The 23,763-nt window shown below is 35.8% G+C and overlaps 2 protein-coding genes across 5 annotated transcripts; both read left to right on the top strand.

Annotated features, from left to right (window-relative positions):
* Nucleotides 1–9,128: 9,128 nt before the first annotated feature.
* Nucleotides 9,129–15,134, top strand: LOC145574737 (uncharacterized). 2 transcript variants are annotated; one of them, XM_081632589.1, is made up of 3 exons: nt 9,129–9,272; nt 9,928–10,010; nt 11,511–15,134. In XM_081632589.1, exons 1-3 carry the CDS (start codon nt 9,188–9,190, stop codon nt 14,871–14,873), a joined length of 3,531 nt encoding a protein of 1,176 aa, XP_081488715.1. In that variant the 5' UTR covers nt 9,129–9,187; the 3' UTR covers nt 14,874–15,134. The 2 variants fall into 2 exon arrangements, with proteins under 2 accessions (XP_081488715.1, XP_081488716.1); XM_081632590.1 differs by lacking the exons at nt 9,129–9,272; nt 9,928–10,010 and adding an exon at nt 10,486–10,707.
* A 1,782-nt stretch (nt 15,135–16,916) lies between these two features.
* On the top strand, nt 16,917–22,887 carry LOC145574736 (uncharacterized). 3 transcript variants are annotated; one of them, XM_081632585.1, is made up of 11 exons: nt 16,917–17,332; nt 18,723–19,190; nt 19,272–19,364; nt 19,476–20,118; nt 20,231–20,377; nt 20,456–20,539; nt 20,844–21,622; nt 21,805–21,991; nt 22,060–22,152; nt 22,293–22,420; nt 22,512–22,887. In XM_081632585.1, the coding sequence occupies exons 4-11, from the start codon at nt 19,960–19,962 to the stop codon at nt 22,636–22,638; spliced, it is 1,704 nt and encodes a 567-aa protein (XP_081488711.1). In that variant the 5' UTR covers nt 16,917–17,332; nt 18,723–19,190; nt 19,272–19,364; nt 19,476–19,959; the 3' UTR covers nt 22,639–22,887. The 3 variants fall into 3 exon arrangements, with proteins under 3 accessions (XP_081488711.1, XP_081488713.1, XP_081488714.1); XM_081632587.1 differs by lacking the exons at nt 16,917–17,332; nt 18,723–19,190; nt 19,272–19,364 and having other exon boundaries at nt 19,964–20,118; nt 20,289–20,377; nt 22,512–22,885; XM_081632588.1 differs by lacking the exons at nt 16,917–17,332; nt 18,723–19,190; nt 19,272–19,364 and having other exon boundaries at nt 19,983–20,118; nt 20,202–20,377; nt 22,512–22,884.
* The last annotated feature ends 876 nt before the right edge of the window (nt 22,888–23,763 follow it).

The following is a 23,763-nucleotide window of genomic DNA, read 5'->3' as shown; positions in this document are numbered from 1 at the left end:
CTAGAATTTGTTGATTGATTGATTTTCTTTTGATTAAGCTTTAAATGAATATGAATTTGATTGAATTTGTTTTGTTCCTTAATTTCACCATGTTTAGTGAGTAGATTAGTTACTAGGGAGAAGGGGAAGCATGCTTGATTGATGATTTTTACTAGTTGATGATACTAAATTGATTGGATTGTTGCAATTAAATTGGTTGACATAGTTGTGCATGTGATTAATTAAACTAGGAGTGATCAACCTATAAGATTAATCTAGATTGCATTGCAAATTTCAATGACATGAACCCTTCATTTGAGAATTGCTTTAATTGATTGAATTTGATTGTGAATTTCCTTGTTAGCCATTCATAGTGAACCCTAGCTTGGCTTATAGAAGATAGCTTTTGGATTCCTTTGATTGCAACTATTGTTTGTCCCTTGTGATGTTGAATCGATTGAGTGATTTATAAATTAGCATAATCATTGAACTTGCATGTGGAACCTATATCCCTAGTGTTTAGCATATTGAATTCCTCAATTTGTCTAGCTTTTTGATATCTTAGTTACCAACCACAACCATTTATATTCTTCGAATTAGCTTGACATAGGCTATAGCATCGTTCCTCCTCATTCCTTTGGGTTCGACCCTTGACTTACCATATACTTGTATTAGGGTTGGTCGAGTGTTTACAAATTAAGTTTGGCTCTAGGAGAGGTAGATAACGACCTACATTTTCCTCTTGTCAGTTCTTAGTCTAGGTTCTTGTTAATATTTTTCTTCTCGTTTTCCTTTTTTTTTCTTTTTTTTTCATGTTTGTTTTCTTTATTTTATTTACTTTCACTTGATTTTATTATTTCTTTTAGTTTTAATATTTTATTTTACTTTAATTTTATCCTTATTTTATTTTAGTTTAGCATTTTATTTTACCTTGTTTTACTTTATTTTTACTTTTATTTTATATGTCGATCTACCCTCGTGATTGTTTTTGGTTGTAGGTGTGTTCGGGTTGATGCTCGGTTTTCATGTTCAAATCAATTTTGGTGTTCCGGGATTGAGTCATATGTGTCAAATTTCACAATTCAAAACCTTCCAAGCCATCAGAGTTGCTGCCACCTAAACCTTCACCACACCCTTCACTATCCTACACCACCCCAAACAACACACACCAACATCACAACACTTCCCCAGCCCACGCAAACCAGCCCACGCAACTCCCTTCTCACCCATCACCACCAGCCAATTCCCATGCTCCAATACACCAAGCTGACGCCTTAATTACCACCACACACCACCAGCCATAACAACCCAACAATGACAGAAAACCCCACAAACCAGCCGCAACTCCCCTGTTTCAACCAGCCACCACCAATCTCCGCACCTACAGCCGCAACATCAACCACCGCGCAATCCTAGCCGTACTTCACCTCTATCCCACCGCAACCAACACAGCAGCCCCTGCTGCCCTTAATCATCTCTCACGTCACCTACACGCGACCAATTCGAGCCACATCAGATCCTCATAGCAACCCAGACCGTCGCGGGCGCGTCTTCTTCTGCCGCGGGCGCGGGGCTCTGTTTTTCCAGCCTTGTCCAAATTTCGGTAGAAGCCGAGGAGATGCCTAGCCGCGGCCACTCCGAGTGTCGCGATTGTACTGATTAATGAATTTGTGCGGCTATGATTACTTCAATTAATCCAACGGTTGACAATTTGGTGATGGTTGTTTGGTGATGATCGAAGAGCAGCCACGAAGTGAATTTGGGGGAATTTGGGTCTGATTACAATTCGTGGGTTCTTCTTGTTTTTCCCGTTTTTATTTTCTTTTTCCTTTTAATTTCTTTTTATTTTTAGTTTTGTTATTTTATTATTTTGACTAGTTTTATTTCTTTTTAATTTCTTTTATTTTAGCTTGTATATAAATACCCCCTTTTGGGGTTATTTCTCTCTCAACTTTTAATCAACTATTATTCTAATTAGATTAGATTAGCTTAGCATCTCTCTTATTTTATCTCTCTTAGAGTTAGATTGTGATTTCCTCCATTGTAGAACTTGAATCTTCTTCAAGTTTTTTCAATTCAAATCTTCCATTAGTAATCTCTTTTTCCCTATCTCTTTACTTTAATTTATTGCTTTCATTTTGTTTACTTATTGTTTTGTTGATTCATTTCTTGCTTATTTGTTCTTGCTAGTTTGATTTTCATGTTCAACCTTGTTAATTATGCTTTCTTACATTGTTTAGTTTTCATGGTTAGTTACTCTTCCGTAGGCTAAGTTTTTAGCTAGGGGAAGGGGGCTAGGGGAAGGGGGTGAAAAACATGTATTAATATCAATGATTGATGATAATTTGATTGAGCTCATGCTATAAATTGATGAATGTATGATTTTTTTATGGCTTGAGATTATTAGTAGCTCATTGTTTGATGTTCCCTAATTTAGATGCATGAGAGTGATTTAAATTAGATTAAGATCGACTTTACTTTAATGATTGCATGAAAATGAATTGTTTAAGGTAGAGTTTTATGTATTGTGCGTTCTTAATCTCTCGCTTTGATTAGTGTCTAATTGGATGCATGAAAGTGATCTCGATTAGGCCAAGACCTAATTCATTGATTTGCTTAGACAATTGCACTTCATGATAATCATCGTTGTCCATCTTTGTTTGATCGTGTTTGACATCCCCGTGCCCCCTAGCGTTGTTTCCCTTTGATTTAATCCTTCTTATCTTTCTTTCTTTATTGTTTAGTGTCTTTAATCAAAGAAACCAACAAAAATATAATCTCCATTGACTCTTGCATTAGTGAATTTGGTGTTTAAACTCGTGTGCTTCCTTTTGGGTTCGACCCTTTACTTTCCACTAACTAGTTTAGTGTAAGTTTAGGTTTATAAATATCTAATTTGATTAGGGTAGTAGACCAACGACCTACTTCAACCTCGATCAGTTATTAAATAATAGCTTTGGATTATGCATCGAACGGGTTTCCTTCCTTAAAAATAGCCCGTGAAAAATGGAGCTTTCAATCAGGGAGCTACCCCAATTAGCACCTACTATGTCACACCTTGGTGACAGAATTCCAGCACATAAATAATAATAAAAGAAAGTACAGCAACTTGTACCCCTGTAGAAGCTATGCTCAAATATAAAGTCACATAACTCCCCCCATATGTTCATACTCAAGGTATATACGTTCCAATAGTTTTGGTGTGTATCCTCTTACACTTTACGTGATTTATCAATTTAACATGTGATGACTCCAACCAATCAATCAAGAATAAACATAACAACATTTAACACATACTTCCAATTCATTCTTGAATTAATTAGTGAGCACATACTATTTATTTTAATTAGTTCCTTGCCTAGTTTTGTGCACAAAATTGCACGATTACTACCTTGGTGCATAAAATGCACTAATGAATTTCCTTGACTCGATCTCAACTTACTTGAGTGAGTAAATAAATAAATAAATTAGCTTCCTTGACTCAACACCAATAATAAATAGGTGGGAATAAAATTCATGAATCGTGTTCAATAATTCTAATTATAGCTCTTTTAAACATACATAAACCTTACTTATTAATTTCATACTTCCTTGATACTTCCATGATTCACATATATTCAACTTGTATCATGCTTCAAATATCATATTCACATGCTTGCATAATAATTCATGTTCAACCAACATCAATACCAAGCATATAATCAACCAAACATGCTACTAATTCATCACTTCAATCATAACTCACAATCCTAACATGATACTACGCATACACAAATATTCTTGTGCACATACGTACCTTGAATATCGCCTTTAATCGGCCACACTAGCTAGAAATCACTTAGTTCGAAACTTCCTACAATTAAAAATACATAACTATAATTAATCCACTATTTTCACAAATTTCTAGCAACTATAATACTATTTAAACCATACTAATTAACCCCTTTTAATGACATAAAAGCCATAAAACCTTTTCTTTAAGTGGGTATTTCAAATCCTTTCAAAAAGACTTAGTTTATAAAACATCACTTTTAGACTAGGAAATCATATATAGATCATTAAAACCTTTTTCCCTTTTATGGGTAATCAAACCCTAACTCAATAATTAGAAGTAGTGTGTATAATTAAACTCCAGCATTAAATTGAAAGCTTTAAACTCATCAAAAACATGATTAGACCATGAATTAATCAATAACAACAACCTAGCCTCAATCTCTAACCAATTATACAAAATCCCCAATTTCTAGGGTTTATAATTTGGGGTTTTTTATTAAATAAAATATGAAATTTATATTAATAAATTACCAACATCAAAATCCCAAAATCAATACCAGAACATAATAAAAACCATGTCTTTAAAACAATAAATCAATAGAATTAATTTTAGGATTAAAAAGAGTTTTTTTTTAATACACAAACCGCAAAGAGGAGAGAGATCTGCCGGCGATGCTACTGCCGCCGGTGGTGACGGCCAGCATGAAGGAGGAAGGAGGAGGAAGAAGAGGCGTGGGAAAAAAATAGGGGAAAAGAAGAAGAAAAAAGAAAAGAAAAATAAGGAGAAAAAGGAGAGAGAAAATAAAGAGAAAACCTTTGAACTTTTTTGTGAAATCTGACAATTATGAAACTTGTGTGGAAAATCTTGAGGTTTTAAGGTATTCATACTCCTTTTTTAAAAACAAAATTCGTATTTACAACTTTGTCGTTACTAATTCTCATTCCCCCTCAAATTTTCACTTAGGCCAACTTATTGGGCCCCTAAATTCCCAATAAGTTGGTCAAATTCCCAATAAGTTGGTCCACTCATTTAAATAGGATTGACCTAATTAAAAATACTTTTGTTGCCTCAATTTATGATCCATTTAAATTATACACACTTACAATTTATTTAAATAAATAATTTCTTTTTAAAATGAAATAAATCATTTTAATAAAAAAAATAAATAAAATAATTATTTTATATATATATAAATATAATAAAAATACAGATTATTACACCCTGCCCCTGCCCCCGCCACATTGCCCCCACCCTAGCCGCCTCCACTAAACCCCATCATCGTCGACGCAATTCCCTCTAAACCCTTCCCCCCCCCCGCATCGGCGCCACCCCGTCCCCCTTAATATTGCCCATCCCCTTGCCCTAAACCACCATCCCGTAACCTAAAACTCCTCTCTCCTCGAAACCCTCCTTCCTCACCCGTCAACGCCCCAAACCCCCCTCCCCCGCACCTATGAACCATATTCGCCTTTCCCCCCACCATCTCCACCTTCTCCCCCCCCCCCCCAAACCACCACCTTGAAACCCCAAAATCAAAATCTAGGATTTCGATTTAGGGTTATAAGGCTTTGATTTTTTTGGGTTAGTGAGACCGGTGGTGTCAGGGGCTGTGGGGATGGGGAAAAGGAAAGGGTGCCGAGGGAATGGGTAGGGCGCCGTCCGTCGGCAGGAGGAGGGGATGGCTAGTGGTGGTGAGGTCGAGAGGTAGGAGGAGGGGATGGCTGATTGGGTGGGGTGGGGTGGTGGTGGTGGGTTTAGCTGGTTTTTTTTTATTTTTATTTTTTAAAAAAAATTCTTAATTGTTAAAGTTTTTTTTTAACAATTATTTAAACAGATTATAAAACACAACCAACTAGAGGATGCCATGTGGCAACCCTTAATAACTAACGGAGTTGACGTCCATCAGTCATTTCATGAAATTTTTGTTAAACTCGGGGTTATATGGTGAATTTGGAATTACTCAAGGATATATGGTGAATAACGAATTACTCAAGGGTATATGGTAAAAAACCAATTTATTTATTTATCTTTACTAGGTTAGTTCCCGTGCCATACATGGTAACTTTCAATCACCATTATTAAACTATCATTATAAAATGTTTTTTTTTTTTTTTATTTTTTTATTTTAGTTGACAAATTTGGATCAAATTACAGAATTACAAAAGATATGTTAGGTATAAAATGATGTAGAAAATAATCAAAATTATGTTAAGAAAGTTATTTTTATAGCTATATAAAATTTTGTGTTAAAAATATGTCAAATCTTTTTATTGTGAGTAATTATATTGTACAAAGTTTAATTTTAAGAAATTATTTTTGTATAAAATTTGTTTCTTTAATATAATTTTCAAAAAAAAAAAAAAAAAAAAAAAAAAAAAAACTGAGAACACACCAGGAGATGACACGTGCCATTGTTGGTGTCTTTTAGTATATTGATTACTAGTTTGGTGCCCCGTGCGATTCCCGGGTTGTTTATTGAATTTGAAGATAAACTTTTTATTTATGTACCAAGTTTTAAAATATATCTTGGATACAAAATTAGGTAAGAATTGATGTGACTTTGTGACGATTTAAATTATGTAGTAGGCATGTAATGCCTGATAATAATATTGGTAAAAATGTTTGATTTAAAAAATTATAAAAAAATAGCAAAGTAAGCTTGAAATATTAGAAATTTCTGAAAATGCCAAAAATAAAGTATATAAAAAAATTGTTCTAGTAGACACAGGTCGAAAGTTTCTCATCTCTTTTTTGCTGACGTTAGTCTTCTTTTTGCTAGAGCCAATCGAGAATGCTCTAAGATAGCTGATATATTGATAACTTATTCAACTAGTTTTGTGCCCCGTGCGATACCCGGGTAATTTATCATATTTTAAAATAAAACTTTTTTTTTATCTAAAATATATATGTCATTTGAATTTTCTACTAATTGATTAATAATCACTTGACAATCATACTTGTCCGATCCATTTATGGGTAATAATAACATACAACCAGAACGGTCATCTAAAGTTATGATCTCTTTTCATTTTCTCTGAATATTTAGGGAAATGCCAGGTGCATGTTAAGACTTAAGAGAACGGTCGTAAAATGTTGTGGTCTCTTTGATATTTTATTTGTACGTCTCTAGATCCGTCATTTGTATAGAAATATTGGTATTTTATTGAAAATAAAATTGTAAACCAAAAGTTTTAGGAAAATTTGTTATATTAATCCCAACTTTGAACCATTTACTTTAATTAATCCCAACTATTGATTATTCCTTAATAATCCCAACTTTAGGGGGCATTTTCTTTTATCAGATCATGACCGGTCAACAAAAGTCGATGACCTATTATAATAGGTTACTTGAGACGTGTCAAGCTCTGATTGCTCCAAAAAAATAAAAAAAAAATAAAAAAAATTTAAACAAAAATGAAAAAAACAAAAAAAAAATCTAACCACCATCAGCCCCTAAACCCCCTCGCAAAATACCCCCACCCCCTCCCTTTCCTCCCACCGGCGATTACCCAAGGCCACCCCCTGAAAACGTCGATGACAGCCTTCCCCAGAACACAACCATGCCAAAGCATGAATCACAAGTACAAAGAAAGAACCCAACTTTGGAGAAATCAAGGAAGTTGTTCGATTGGAGAGGGTGATTGACGTTGGGTTCGAAGCAATCCCTATGATGTGTAAACTCGAATTCGTCTAAGGGTAAATATGGCTCGATTGTCAGATTTGCTTTTGTTTGATCTAATTTTAGCGAAGGAGAGAGAAAATAATGTTAGGAAGAAGAAGAGAGTTTATGGTGGTGATGTGGTGGCAGTGGGTTGATTTTGAGGGTTCTGGTTAGGGGAGAGGGAGTTTTACAAGGTAGGGGAAGGGAGGGGGAGGGTTGTCGGTGTTTCCCGGTGACGGGCGGAGGGCGGGGAGGGGGTGATGGTGTTTATCGGTGGGGGAAGGGGGAGGGATGGAGGGCTAACGGTGGTTTCCAGATTTTTTTAAAATTTTTTTTTGTTTAATTGTTTTTTACTAATTAAATTAAGACATGTGTCATTTAAGAAAAACAATTGACCTTTTAATCAAGTCACTAGTCATTTGACCTGATAAAAGAAAACACCCCTCAAAGTTGGGATTATTAAAAAATAATCGATAGTTGAGTTAATCAAAGTAAATGGCTCAAAGTTGGGATTAATAATTACAAATTTTCCAAAGTTTTATTGAAAATAAAATTCTAAACCAAAAGTTTTAATGAAAATAAAACTCTAAAATAACTTTTTTATCCTACTAAATCTATTCAAATTTTAATGAAAATAGAACTCATAACTTTTTTATCCTATTTTTTTTCTTAATATTAACTTTTTAATCTTATTCTACAAAAAATATTTTCAAATAAATCCTAGATTTCATATTAATAATTAATTGTGGCACACGCGGCACGACACATGGCGAAAAGATAAAATGCCAATGTTTCGTGACCTGGCTAAAAGTTTACCTTTATATATTAGTTAATAGTTTTGTGCCCCGTGCAATGCTCGGGTTGTTTATTGAATTTTAAGATAAATTTTTAATCTGAGATAACTCATGACCCGACCCTAATAAAATTCTATTAGATTGTGAAGTATATATATTATTTTAACCGATTAGTATATATTATAAATGGATGTTTTACGCTTTGAACTACTTCCTTCGTTCCAAAAAATATTATGATACAAAAAAATAAATTTATATGATAATTTTTGAGAATTATAATCTAATAATTTTTTAAAATAAAATTATAATTCAATTTGTACCTTTGAAATATTGATATTTTATCGAAAATAAAACTCTAAACTAACAATTTAATCCTAAAATTCTATAACTTTTTTATCTTATGAAGTCTATTTAAATCTATCCAACGTGGCGCAACACTTGGTGAAAAGTTAGAACGCCAAGTGTTACTGTCTCGTGACCTGGCTAAAAGTTTAGCTTTATATATTAGTTTTATGATATGATTTGTACATATGAAATATTGATATTTTATCGAAAATAAAACTCTAAATTAACAATTTTATCTTAAAATTATATCATAATTTAATTGAAAATAGTATTCTACAGAGTAAACTAAGGGCCTGTTCTCATTGGCTGAACTGAAATGAAATGAATATTTTATAAGAGAAGAAAATTAGGAGCTGAACTGAACTGAAGTGAAAATAATCATATGAGAACAAGCCCTAACTCTTTATCCTATAAAGTCTACCTAAATCTATCCAACGTGGTACGACACTTGGCAAAAAGTTAGAATGCCAAGTGTCGGGATTGATTGATGATTTTTTTTTTAAATGAAAAGTTAATTTAATTACATAAATGCTACATATGATATATCATTATATCTTAAAGAGAGGTTGGAAATTTCTCTAATTCTCAATCTTCCCTCCCTATCTTCAACCTGCATTTCTCTGCCCTCCAAAGATGCCGGTCACTCCAAATATCCCAACAAGGTTTTGTCTTAGCGACACTTTCAGAAATCCTTCAGCCTCTCATCCTACATTCTCATGTAAGTTCTTTCTCTCTCTCTCTCTCTCTCTCTTTTCAATCTCCACTGATTTTTGCTTAATTATAGAATTTTGCTTGTTTATTTAATCGATATGCAGCTTATAATTTGTTTTTCCATCTATTATTACTTTGTAATCACTTAATTCTCAAGCACCATACTGCTAGAATTTTAATTGTACTTGTTGGGTTATTTATTTATTTATTTTGAAACAATTTGTTGGGTTATTTTAACAAAAAAAAAAAAAAAACAGTGAACCCAGAAAATTTTGCTATTAGAAATTTGGTTGAAGATTGTGGATTTTAATTCTATTTGATGGTTTTTTTTTTTTTTTTCAAAAAATTCAGAAAGTTGCTAATTGAAATTTGGTTGAAGAATGTGGATTTTAATTTTAATTTTTTTTCAAAAAATTCAGAAAGTTGCTAATGGAAATTTGGTTGAAGATTGTGGATTTTAATTCTATTGGATGGGTAATTTTTTTTCAAAAACTTCAGAAAGTTGCTAATGGAAATTTGGTTGAAGATCTTGCTTATTATATGCAAAAAGCTTAAAATAATTCATCGTATTTATAATGCTCATATCAAGATAGCCCATTGAACTCTTTGTACCTACTGTCTCGGTTTTTTTTTTTTTTATTTTTTTTTTATTTTTTTTACAGGCAAGTCAAGCCTTCATGATAGTTGTATCGGACGCCTACCCTTTCCATGGATGACGAATAGATCAGGGAAGAGCTTGAGATCAGTATGTTTTTACGGTTTGTTTCTACCTTTACTAGATAAAATAGATTAAGTATTGTTCTGATATGAATCATTACGTAACGAGTTCAATTAATCCAGTCTTGTATTACTATACCATTTACCAGTAAATTTGATGTTTGGTGTTATCTTTATCCATGAAATTGATAGAAGCCAATTGATGAAAGAGAATAATGATTAAGTCAAACAATCGATAGAAAGACAAGGTTGATAGTATTGTAAATTGAAATGTGAGACATTTAACCGGCAGTATTAAGGGCCTGTTCTAATTGACTGAGCTGAGCTGAAGTGAACTTATTAGAGCTGAACTGAACTGAATATTTTATGAGAGTAGGAAATTAGGAGCCGACTGAACTGAACTGAACTTAATAGAGCTGAACTGAATTGAACTGAACTTATTAGAGCAGAGCTGAACTGAACTGAACTAAACTGAAAATAATCGTATCAGAACAGGCCCTAAGTTTAACTAATCCGAAAAACATTGTTCTTTGTTGCCATTGACCAATACAAAGGTATTTACTTCGTTTAGTATGCTGATTTTGATTGTCTATTTTGTTAATTCGAATTCGTGTATATGCTGGTTCCATTAGTGTTATCTTGCTAGTCTTTTGTCGAGTAATGTAAACACCTCACTCTTCTTATGCAGTATGGAAGTCCTTCAATATATGAGATATGTAAACAGAGTAGGTATTCTTTATTCTTACAGCTATAAATACCTCTGACGGTCTGACCACTAGATTTGATTCTACAGAACTCAACTAATAAAGTACCAAGTCACAATTAAGAACATATTTTAGTATTTTTCATAACAAGTTCAAGTTTACTGGCTACAACCCAAAGTAATCATGGCATATACATAGACAATCTAACTTAGTTTTTTTTTCATAACAAGGACAAGTGTTGGATGTAAATCTGTACAAGTCATTATATTTAAGCAATAATATAAATGATATTAGAGAGAAGATTATTAAAGCTGGGGGATTGGTGGAGAATTTACAATGACCCTTTAACTTACAAGTAAGTTGATCATAGGCGTCATAGGCGTTTAAGTTATTATTATTTGAAGATTCATCTTTGTATTTTCTTCACATGAAATCAAATTATCTTATCCACATGTGTGATATTGATATAGGATACTGCATAAGGATAGGGTTAAATACATGGAGCACATAATGACCAAAGCCTTCATCCACGCGTTAACGCGTATATGGCATTTAGAATCTAGAGCAGTTCTTTTAGTGTGGTTTGTATATATGGCAAAAGTTTGGACCTGTTAAAAATAGCTCATATACACAATTTAGTCTATATAGGTATCAGGTGCAGGCATACATTTCAAAGCTAAATACAGTCACTGTTGCACATAATATAACAGTTGATAGGTGTTGTGATTTCAAAACATAGATATTGGTAGATTATTATAGCCATTCTAAGTTTCCTTTACACTCCTTTTGTGTTGCTAACTTCAATGTTGTCGGCATTTTTATAGGTTGGAGGATCAGGTAATGTTCTTTATCTTATTGAGGCTATTAGTCGTGGTCAAATACTCCAAGTGAGAGCTATGAAATTGCACGCAGGGACATCCATGGAGGTGTGCTTTCCTTTAAAGCATAGTGGGTTTCTAGGAGCAACTACATTAAATTGTAGAATTTCAATTAGTGAACCTGTTGTAAATTGGAGAAAACACAGAATGAAACAAGTGGCTTTCTGTGGGATTATGATAGAAAGTTCAGACAGCATGTTGATAACAGATATGAAACCGATAAAAGGCAAATCTAATGAAGGGGTTTTGGAGGCATTACAGTCAATTGCAGACCCAAACATTGCTTTTGATTACTTTAAGTCTGTAGCAGGGATGCCTTATGTTGTCCATACAACTGAAACTTGTAATTACATGCTTGAAATGTTGATGGTGCATGGACGAGTAGGGGATATGGTTTTTGTGTTCGACTTGATGCAGAAGCAAATAATTAACAGGAACTCAACCACTTACTTGACAATATTTAAGGTGCTCAATGTAAGGGGTGGAATGAGGCAAGCTCCCTTTGCCCTTGAGCGGATGGAATCTGCTGGGTTTATTTTGAATGCTTATTCGTACAATGGATTGATTCATTTGCTTCTTCAGTCAGGATATTGTAGAGAGGCTTTGAAGGTGTACAGAAAAATGATTAAAGGAGGAAATAAGCCTAGTTTGAAGGCATATTCTGCACTCATGGTTGCAGTAGGTAAACGAAGGGATACTGAAACTGTAATAGGACTGTTGAAAGAAATGGAGAGTTTGGGATTAAGGCCTAATGTTTACACGTTCACTATATGCATTAGAGTTCTTGGGAGGGCAGGAAAAATCAATGAGGCATTTAGAATCTTGAAAAGAATGAATGATGAAGGGTGTGGGGCTGATGTTGTTACGTATACTGTTCTCATTGATTCACTTTGTGTTGCTGGAAAACTGGATGAGGCAAAGAATCTGTTCCTGAAGATGAAAGATAGTTGTCACAAACCCGATCGAGTAACTTACATCACCCTCATGGATAAATTCAGTGATTGTGGAGACTTGGATAGTGTTCATGAACTTTGGAGTCAAATGGAAACTGATGGCTATCATGCTGATGTTGTTACCTTTACCATTCTCTTGAATACTTTATTCAAAGCTGGAAAAATTGACGAGGCATTTACTCAATTAAGCATCATGAGGGAGCACGGCGTTACACCAAACCTTCATACCTACAACACTTTAATTGGCGGTCTTTTAAAAGCAAATAGGCTGGATGAAGCTCTAGGTCTGTTTGAAAGCTTGGAGTCTCTTGGTGTTGAACCAACTGCCTTCACCTACATTTTGTTTATAGATTATTTTGGGAAATCAGGAGCGACAAACAGAGCCCTGGAGACATTTGAGAGTATGAAAAGTAGGGGAATCGTTCCAAATATTGTTGCTTGTAATGCTTACTTGTATACTCTTGCTGAGGCTGGGATGCTAAAGGAGGCAACTGATGTTTTTAATGGACTTCAAAGAAGTGGAATTGCTCCAGATTCTATTACATACAACATGATGATGAAGTGCTACAGTAAGGTACGGAGAGTGGATGATGCAGTCAAGTTGCTCACTGAGATGGTAGAAAATGGCTGTGATCCTGATGTGGCTGTCATCAACTCACTGATTGACATGCTTTACAAGGCTGATCAAGTGGATGAGGCATGGGATATGTATCAAAGATTGAAGCAGATGAAGCTTACTCCAACAGTAGTGACCTACAACACGCTACTATCTGGCTTGAGGATGGAAGGCAGAGTACAAGAGGCTATTATTTTATTCTCAGCCATGATAAAAATTGGTTGTCATCCAAACACTGTTACTTTTAACACACTCTTAGACTGCCTCTGCAAAAATGATGAGGTGGATATGGCTGTCAAGATGTTTTTTGAAATGAGACACATGAATTGCATTCCAGATGTGTTTACTTATAATACTCTCATTTATGGTTTAACTACAGAAAACCGAGTATATGATGCATTTTTGTTGTTCCACCATATGGGGAAATCATTATATGCTGACTGTGTCACACTGTGCACTCTTATTCCTAGTTTAGTGAAGAACTCAAAGGCTGAGGATGCTTTGATTATTATCAGGATCTTTTTGTTTCATGGTCAGCATCGTGCAGACCGGTCATTTTGGGAGGATCTTATCAGTGGGGTTCTTGTTCAAACAGATATTGACAAAGCTATGGTGTTTGCTGAAAGCTTAATATATTCTGAGCTTTGCCAAGATGACTCAATTTTAGTGCCACTCTTCAAGGTTTTGTCCAAACATAGAAGGGGACTTGAGGCATATGACTTCTTTTTATGGGCTAGAAGCTGCGGAATTGAAGCTACGTTGGAATTGTATTATGTATTAATTGAAGGGCTTTTGGATTTAAGTCGTCTTGAACTGGCCTGGGATCTCTTTGAGGAAATGAAAAAAATTGGTTGTGTCCCAGATGTGTCCACATACAATTTGTTGCTCGATGCTTTTAGTAAATCTGGAGATGTTGATAGGCTTCTTAGTCTTTATGAAGAAATGCAGAATCGTGGGTGTACTCCGAATACAATAACTCAAAATATCATCATCTCCGGCCTTGTGAAATCTAACAGCATAGACAAGGCTGTTGATATGTTTTATAATCTTGTTAGTGGAGATTTTTCACCCACTCCTTGTACGTATGGACCTTTGATAGATGGATTGGCAAAGTCAGGAAGACTGGAGGAAGCAAAAAGTTTTTTTGAGGAAATGATTGATTATGGATGTGAACCAAACTGTGCTATTTATAATATCCTGATAAATGGCTTTGGCAAATCTGGTGATATGGATACTGCTTGCACTTTGTTTAGGAGGATGGTTCAAGAAGGAATCCGACCAGATGTAAAATCTTATTCAATCCTTATTGACTGCCTATTGATGTTAGGGAAAGTGGATGATGCGTGGGACTATTTTCAGGAATTGAAACTGCAGGGCCTTGATCCTGATTTAGTATGTTATAACTTTATGATCAATGGTCTTGGGAGATCTGGGCGAATTAGAGATGCTCTCTCTGTTTTTGATGAGTTGCAGACAAGGAGGATTTCTCCCGACTTGTACACCTACAATTCCTTGATACTACATCTGGGAATTGCAGGAATGATGGAAGAAGCAGGAAAGCTCTATGATGAGCTCTTGCTAAAGGGATTGGAGCCAAATGTGTTCACATATAATGCTCTCATTCGAGGGTATGGCATATCTGGAGATCCTGACCGTGCATATGCCATCTATCAGAGGATGATGAGTGGTGGCTGCAGCCCCAACTTGGGAACCTTTGCACAGCTTCCTAACCAGTTTTGATTCTCTGGTCATTAAAAATTTTCTCTGACCTGTGAAGTCACATTCAGCACTTCTGTACAGTATAGCATGGGAAGGTTCACTTACATTATACAAGAATCTTGTTTAAAAATAGTCTGTGCATTGCTACTGTATTCTGTTGTAGACGTGGATTCTGGTACCTATGTATATTCATTCCACCACTGTATATATAAAAATATGCTTAATATCTATTGGCATTTTTTTTAAAAGACAGGCTAATAAAATTTACTGAAGTTAGAGTGATGTTGAAGTAGCTGCACCTCCTTTTGCAAGTAGGTGTGTTTGATGTACTGTCTTTCTGCTTTGTTAATACTTCACCATTTGAACTCCCTGCTGATTTCCCAGATTCTGCGCCCAAATCAACTGAATATCACCTGCATTTCCCTCCTGTAGTATTTGAACCAGATTTTCTGAGTTTGTTAGAATATCGATTAAATCCATAGAAGTTCATGAAGTCCACTGTAGACATGCTAGTGCTTCCATTTGAAGTGCTGAAGCTGCTTAACCAGAAGTTGCTCCACTAGCTGACTTTGTACTGTTTACCTAATGGGAATCTTAAAACCATTCTATCCTTGCCCTTTGGTGTTTTTCTTCCAAGAGCCATTGACTAAATTGTCATGCTTTTTCCCCCTTGCATCTTTACAGAATAGTTCTGAAGAAACCTGATGGATGCAGGATCCGCTTCAGGCAGATGAAGGTACCGTGAAGCTCCTGGCTTGGCTGCATGGATCAAATCATGTTAATCTAGCCCTTTGATATTCCAGTGAATAGATGTCATATCAAGTCTTTTTCCCCTAAAACCTGGACTGTTTCTTGCTAACATTGACCCCCAGAATGTATTGATGTAGTACATGCACCATGAGCTAATTAGACCATTCTGGCTCAGAAAAAGCTGAATGTAAAATAAGATCCATTATGCGAAAGGTTCTTATCAGTTTCCATGTAAATGACAATATTCTCGCTCCAAGTTTTCTTGGCAAATTTTGAAATCCTAAAAATGTGTTGTAGATCCTCATTTTGTCCACAATACTGACATAACAGAGGACACAATTCCTCTTCTGCTGAGGTTAACCTTGTTGCAGACCTTTTATTTTTTGGTAGGACTTGTTTCTATCAAGTGTTTAGGTTGGCAGATGAAGAACATCACTGCGCTTATAATGGTGGGCATATACGTGTAGTGATGATTTTCTGTTCTTAGTACGAAATCTTGTTCTAGTCCTCTTTTAAATTTTTAATACTACGTAACTGATTTTACTACGAAATCTCACTCACGTATTCCTTTATTCTGGTTAAACTGAGATGACTCAGGAAAGGATCTCAATCCTTAGGACTATAGTAGGAAAATGCGGTTTCGGACGCGATCGCGGAAACGGTCGCATGATTCGGTAACGGAATTGATGCGTTGATGATAGTATCGCGGTTGTCGCGTAAGAATTAAAAATTATATTTAAGTTTTAAACTCTGTATTTTTACAATGGTTTTTCTCTTAAATTTTGAAAATCTTATATTTTTTACACCGAGTACTATATTTCCCTTTTTACTACTATGTATCCTTATACTCCCTCCATGTTTTAATAATTGTTACAGTTTGACTGACACATAGTTTTAGGCAATTTAATTGACTTAAATAAAATAAGAGGTAAGTGGGGTATTTGGAGTATTAAAAGATTGTAAATGAAATATAATGGAGTTAATTGTTTATTAAAAAGTAATTTAATGAATGTGAGAGGAAGTAGATAATAAATAAAATAGTAGTGGATTTAAGTGGGGATCATGGGAGGAGAGAGATATAATATTTAAAGAGAGCTTTTTGTCAAAAAAAAAAAGTATAACACTTATTAAAACACAGAGGAAGTACCCCTCTTTACATTTTAAAATTAAAATCCTTTTTTTGAGTGTAGGGCCCTGGTAAATTGAAAAAAAGAGAAGAGACAGAATTTCTTAATCTCTACCTAATTGAGTCCAACTTACTCAACCAAGGATAAACAAGTAGGGGTATTGGGGTCGCAACAGAGCGGAGCGTTGCTAAAGAAGGTGCGCGCTCTGCCCGGGTACGAGAGGCTCATGACATTGCTTCTCCTAAAAAAGGTCAGAAAAGAAGAAGGCAATGTATCCAGCTCTTGGGGTGACAGCTGTTGTATAATTAAAAGAAAAAAAAAAGACAGAGGTGTGAGCCCTCGTGCTCATATTGCTTTTTGAAATTGAAAATGTTTAAAAAAGTTGTTTATAATTGTAGAATAGAATGGCTTAGGAGAGAGAAAGCAATTTAATTATTTGACTGAGCAAATTGAGAAATCAAAAGAGAGAAATCAAGGGGGGCGAAGATACTCAACACCAAGAATTCAAAGCAAAAACAGAGGAAGCTTTTGTTGAGTTTGCAATCTGCATGGGAGACCAAGAATTCAAAGCAAAAACGAACTGTCGTTTTGGGACGATTTGTGGTAAGTGCTCTTGTTCTTTTAATTGGGCAATTTTTTGATTTTGAATTAGGGTTTCTCAGATTTTCAGTTGAATTCGTGGTTAAATTTTTATGGTTATGTCATTTATCTTTTTCATATGAACACCGAAATTAGGGTTTTTGTTCTATAATTCAAATTTAGGGTTTTTTTCCATATGAACACCGAAATTATTGAATTTTTCGGTTCAAATTAGGGTATCTCAGTTCGAGAATGCCATGTACATGTAATTAGAATTAGGCTTTGTTGGGCTGAGGAATTTTTGTTGTTGAAATTTATGTATAATGGTATAAAAATAGGTCGGAATTTAAGTAATTAGCTTGCACCAGTAAATATAGAATCATGTATATAGCCGGGTTGTTGTTAATCTTGTTTTAGTATGCTAAGCTCAAAAGTCTCTATTTCAGCTTAAGTTAACTGTTAATTGTCTGCTATCTTTCCAATTCTTTCTTGCTGATTTGAGATTTGACTAATAGTGGTCAAAAAAGTTGCTATTCTGGGTATCAAATTGCAGTTAAAATTTCATATGCAGTGTTGGCATTGTTTTGAATCCATCTGGTGTGTGTTTGGTATTGGTTTGAAGTCATATATATGCTGAAATGTATACCATCAGGTGGGTGTTTGGTTTTGTTTATAATTCATACAAATTCTCGAAAAATAAACTTGAGTTTGGGGTATATATATATATATTGTTAGATGTCTTTGATCCAGTATTTTTGGCTAACTTAAATATATTTTCTTTTGTTTTTTGTTTTAATCAATTGAATATATAAGTTACTGCCACTTGTTATGGAACAAAATTAAAATGTTAGGCATGATATTTTTAAAAATGGTTATGAAGGATTTATAATGAAAGATACTTTATGTGTTTGTGAAGTAGTTAAACCTGGCGTTCTCGTATTTATAATTGTAGTAGTCATGTTTCCTGGGCCTTTTGTTGCTGTGCTTGTGTGCTTGTAATTCTGTTTTTCGTGATGGTAGACCGGTAATTGTGTTAAGGTAGAATCCGTTGTGTACCATATTGTTGTAGTAAATTCTGCCATATTGTGTTGTAACTTAATGTGAACAATTATTTTTGGCATTGTTTTAGTTTCATTATAGATATGTGTGGGGCAGGTCTTGTTGTGTGTTAATGTGATATGCATTGGGCTTTCAATTTCTGTATTTAATGAAGTAAATTTTTCCTTTGTGTTAGTCATGGTGTCTGAGAGGTATGCTGACTCCTCAATAAGCTATAGACGTAATTGGGGGGTGAGTGATTTGTAATGAAGTTGTGTAGTGAGTTTGTTTTAGATTGACTCCTCAATTAGCTCAATTAGCTGGTACTTTGTTAAATTATTGTGGTAATGAATTTGCATTGTAACAACAATTGCAGGGTAGCTTGAAAAAAATCATGAGGAATGTACCTGCTGCTTCTTCTAGCAAACAGACGGATAAGAGGAAACTCAAAACTGTAGTTGAGGAGGTAGAAGAAGACGCTGATTATACATATGATGGTTTGGTCAGTGACACAAAGGTAGAAGAAGAGGTAGAAGAAGATGCAGAAGATGAGTTAGAAGCCGGTGAATACGAGGATGAGGTGGAGTACGTAGTTACTCGTAGTGGCCGTAAGCGGAAAGTGGTTTAGCAACAAACTACTCTACCCACTGTCGTGCCCACTACTCGGAGCAGACCGGTTCAGCAACAGCAGAGGATCTTTAGAACGGCGAAGCGTCCAGCAGCAGTAGAGAGGCAGTTTGTAGAGAGGCCGGCAGCAGTAGAGAGGCAATTTGTAGAGAGGGCGGCAGTAGTAGAGAGGCGACAATTTGTAGTGGAGAGGCCGGTTGTAGTAGAACAAGATCAGGTGAAGTTAAGTAATAAGTGTTTTAAAAAATTTTGAAGTTAGGCTGACTATTTAATTATGCCTTTGTTTTATGAATTGTAGGTTGATCTGGAACCAGGCCCATCCCCATCGGTCGGTGATAAGGTGAAGATGAATGGGGTTGTGGTTAGTACTCAGCTGAGGAAGTGCGGGATGGTAAACTCCCTTAACATTCTGAGTTAACTGCCATTGTATGTTTCTGCGTCGTGCTGATGATGGCTAGTTGTTGTGCTGATGATGGCTTGTTTTGTTTGAATTTGTGAACAGTCTGCAAATTACAATTGCCGTGTTTCTGCTTTTTCTGATTTGATATCTGTGTTGGGGACTGAGAAAAAGAAAATTGAGCTAGTGGAGAGCTGTGGTTTTGGCGGGTTGCTGATGTTGAAAGTGAAAAACATTGATCGTAGGTTTTGTTATTGGCACATGACTAGGGTAGATCATGAGAGGAGGTTATTTGTAGGAGGTGATGGGAAGGAGTTGCCATTAGGACCTGAGCAATGGAGGTGCATATTTGGTCTCCCACGGGGTCCAAAACCCGTGCCAGTTACAGTTGAGGATGTAGTTATGCAGAGTAAAGTTGACGACATTGTTAGGAATTTCGGTGAGGTGAATCCTAGTGGCCGAGAAAATATTCCGATACAAAAGGCCTATGATTCTTTAGGCTTGATACCAATTGGAACAGAGGAGAAGGACCATTTTATGAGGGCCTTTTTAATAGTTGTGTTGGGTTGTATCTTGTGTCCTACTACAAATGGTCTTGCCTGCTGTTACTGTTGGTGCTGCTACCAGTCAGTATGATTGGTGTTCTTGTGTGCATAGTTGGTTGATGGGCTATGTGCGTGACTTTCACAAAACGTTTGACGCTAATGGCTTTGTTGTTGGTGGTGGCGGATGCGGTCTATTTCCGATGGTGATTTTCTCTAAACTTGTTATTACTTGTTGGATTGTTGTATATTTAATTGGAAATGGAATGATATGCTATCGATTGTGTAGAAAAGGACTATATGATTTCGGTTGTGTAGATTTATTTATCTGGATCATCTTTAATTGCCTCCACTGAGTTTGGGGGAGATTGCCCAGAATTGATGTTTGATGTGTGGACCGAGAAGAAAATTAGTGCAGCTATTCATGCGGATTTGTTGCCATCTTTAGATTATGGAAAATTGAAAGTAAGTGAATGTGCCAAACCAATCTGCCCCTGTATTCCTTTTTTCCATGTTGATTCATTTGTTGTTTATATTTGTCAGCTGCTTGATGTAGCGTATGGGGAAAGCCATCCATGGGTTGCTAGGGACTCTGCGGATCCATTACAAGTGAGGGTTGGAAATGAGGTAATGTTTTAGAATTTAGCTGCCAACTTTGCTAAATAGTGAGTACTATGTATATATCTCTCCAGTAGTCGAAACTGATATCATAGATATTTGTTATTATTGGTATTTTTGTTCTTTATAACCCTAAGTAACCCTAAGTTTGGTATTTTAAATTGTATCTTTATGGAGTGGAGAAATCCAAAACTTCTAATAAAGAAATCAGGAGGGGTACTTGGTACCATATACTGACTGAAAACGATAAAATAAATAGTTTTCGATGCTACTTGGTTGTTCCGTTTGTGATTCCATTACAGTGGGAGTGTAGGTGCTGAAAATGTTGAAGCCCTATTTTAAGAAATTTGAGACCATGCTGAATGCCCCTAACAGGGGGTTTGTGAGGCATGCCCCTAAGGAAAGGTCACCAATTGAAAGGTCTCCAGTTCTGAATGTGACGAGTTCGAGCTCTGAGTCTATTGAGGAGCGTGTTTGGATGTCAGCTGATGCGAACAAGGGTCAGCTTGAAGAGACGTATAGACAGTTGCAGGAAGTGGTTGGTATCAGTTCAAAAGTCCCGATAGGACATGTGATTCAAGAAGTTACCTCCGCGGTGTCTGATAAATTTGGTACGACAGCAGATCATCTTGATGGTCGCGTGGATCAGTCGCAAATCAGTGAAGCAGCTCCCTCTGTTGGAGTGAATGAGCTGCAGCAGGAGATAAATGGGGATAAGGTGAAAGATGATGGTGGAGTTGTTAAATTGGTTGAAGGATTTGGATTGGAGTTTGGTAAGGATGCTAATTATCCAGAAGTAGAGAAGGATGTACCTGGTGAAGGGGGTTTCAAAATGGATAAGGAAGTGCCCGGTGAAGGGAACAATCTTGAGAAGGAAGTGAATGATAACTTACAGGTGGATGATGGAATGGATGGCAGTGTTGGAGGAGAAGGGGAGAGTAACTGGGGCCGAAGTGTTGGGAAGCAATCCTTGAAGCCGTCTTCTAAGGTCATTTCTCCTGATTACATTGGTAATCGGAAGATTCGTACGTTAGGGACTGCAGACACGAACCTCATCACTTATTGCAGAGTGTGGTCTTCGGAAAGTGGCAGGTAAGTAGTAACTGTAATGAATTTAATTTAAGATCATCGGCACCTCGAGATTAAGTTTTGTAATATGTGTCAATAATATGGAAATAATTGAAATGTTAACTTAAATTTATGTTTTGCCCTTTTTTTTTATCAATTGAAGTATATAAGTTACTGCCATTTAATTATTTTATATTTTCTTCTAGTTGTGGTCCAATCATGTTGCAATGTGATGGAGAATTTGCTTGTCGGGATGCTTGCCATGATGTTGTTCACTGTCGAAGGAAAGTCGGTACCCAGTACGTTAGTGTTGTGTCAAAGATCTACACAAATGAATGGGCTATTAAGTACGAAGGCCACAACAAACGGATCATGATGCATCCTGCGTATGAGGTATGTGAAATTGTCATTTTGATTTTATGCAAACATGTAGTGTTGAGGTTTAATGGTTTGATGTTCAGATTAAGGTTATATGTGACATGGACACTCCCTCAATCCTTGCGAAAAAGCACGGCCATCCTCTGCGGGGTGTAGCTGCTAGTCAACTAGCTGTGGTGAGATTGAGATTGTGGTTTTTTTTTTGTTTTTTATTTTTTATTTTATTTTTTAATTTTCCAACTTCTCACGTGTGAGTTGAGGTTCTCTATTCTGATAATTCATATTTTGGGTTTTTGAATATTCCAACATTATACAGATCTTTGTGCCAGTTTTGAAGAACGATCATTGGTGGTGTGCCGCATTTTGTTTCAAGGGAAGATTTGGGTCATTGACTCGGTGTTCGCTGAACCTGTTGCAGAACACAAAGAATATCATAGTAAACTGGTATGAGGATATTATCTGGAATAGAAACTTGATAATTGAATATTATCTTGAATTAATGGTGATATTCGGTGTTATTGATTGATTGTTCTAGGTTACTGCAGTGGATGTGCTTCCTACTAATATCCTTTCTCCACCTGTCAAGAATGTACATGGATGGGACTTCAGTGACTCCACTCATGTCTAAAACCTTAATTATATGCCTACAAATAATCCCGTGACATTCAAAGTGTCGATAGTCACAGTTTGCCTCTTTTCTGTCTTTGTTATACAAAACAGTGTAGTCCTTCAACCGACCTTTGAGGGGAGTCTCCTTCCTCTTTTTCTTGCAGTAAATCCATACACGGTCCGAAAACACATACTCCTCGTTATGTGACACTGACTTCTTTGACACAAGGGTCACATATGCAACACGGTTGCACTGGTTTTGTACTTCTACAAACTTTGCATCCGTATACTGCTTTTGAAATTTACGTTCCAACGCAAATTCTGATATCAGAGGCCTAATGAAACGTGCACAATTAGCATCCGCTTCCTTCCCATCGTTAGCTCGGCTTTCCATCGCCTTACAGTAATTAGGAGCAAACTCACACGGCCACGTGTGCTTGTTAATATAACCATAAAAAAAACTGTTTATGCTCTCAACGCGTTGAGTAGTCTGCATTCCTGCCCAAAATACACCTTTAACATGTGCAGGGATCCACATCTCTTGCTCCTCGTATAGGCCTATCCAAATAAACAAGGCATTCACATCACAACAATAACAGCAGCAAAGCAGCAACAGGAGGACAACAACAGCAACAGGAGTACAACAATAACAATAAGGGGCACAACAATAATAGCAACAAAACAGCAACAAAGCAGCATCAATCACAGGACCCAAAACAAATCAGCCACCATTTTTGAAATCAGACATGGTTTTAAAATTATACAAATCACCGTTAATCTTCCTAAAATTATACAAATCACCCTTAATCTTTCTAAGCCTTTCATCTACCTGAAAAAAAAAACAAAAATTAGACAAAACAAACTGATCTTTTATATTAGGTTATTTTGATTTTTACCACCTTACAAAAGCACTAAAATCTCTTTTACCACCTCCCAAAAAAAAAGTATTACTTTACCACCTTATAAAAAAAATAAATATAGGTTTTACCACCTCCACCTGACTCCGGTGACGGAAAGTTGCTGTGGGTCCCACCATTTATCATTTCCCTCCACATTTATGACAAAAAATACGATTTCCCGCTCTTTCTTCCTTTTCTCACCTTCTCCTTTGAATTCTCATCAATTCTCACCTCTCTCCATCAATTTCTCATCAATTTCTCCCTTACATTCAACCTCTC

This window comes from Chenopodium album, chromosome 13, assembly GCF_948465745.1.
Source record: "Chenopodium album chromosome 13, dcCheAlbu1.1, whole genome shotgun sequence".
In the NCBI taxonomy this organism is placed as follows: domain Eukaryota; kingdom Viridiplantae; phylum Streptophyta; class Magnoliopsida; order Caryophyllales; family Amaranthaceae; genus Chenopodium; species Chenopodium album.
The sequence above is the reverse complement of the archived record's forward strand: the minus strand, read 5'-3'. Positions and strand labels throughout refer to the sequence as shown.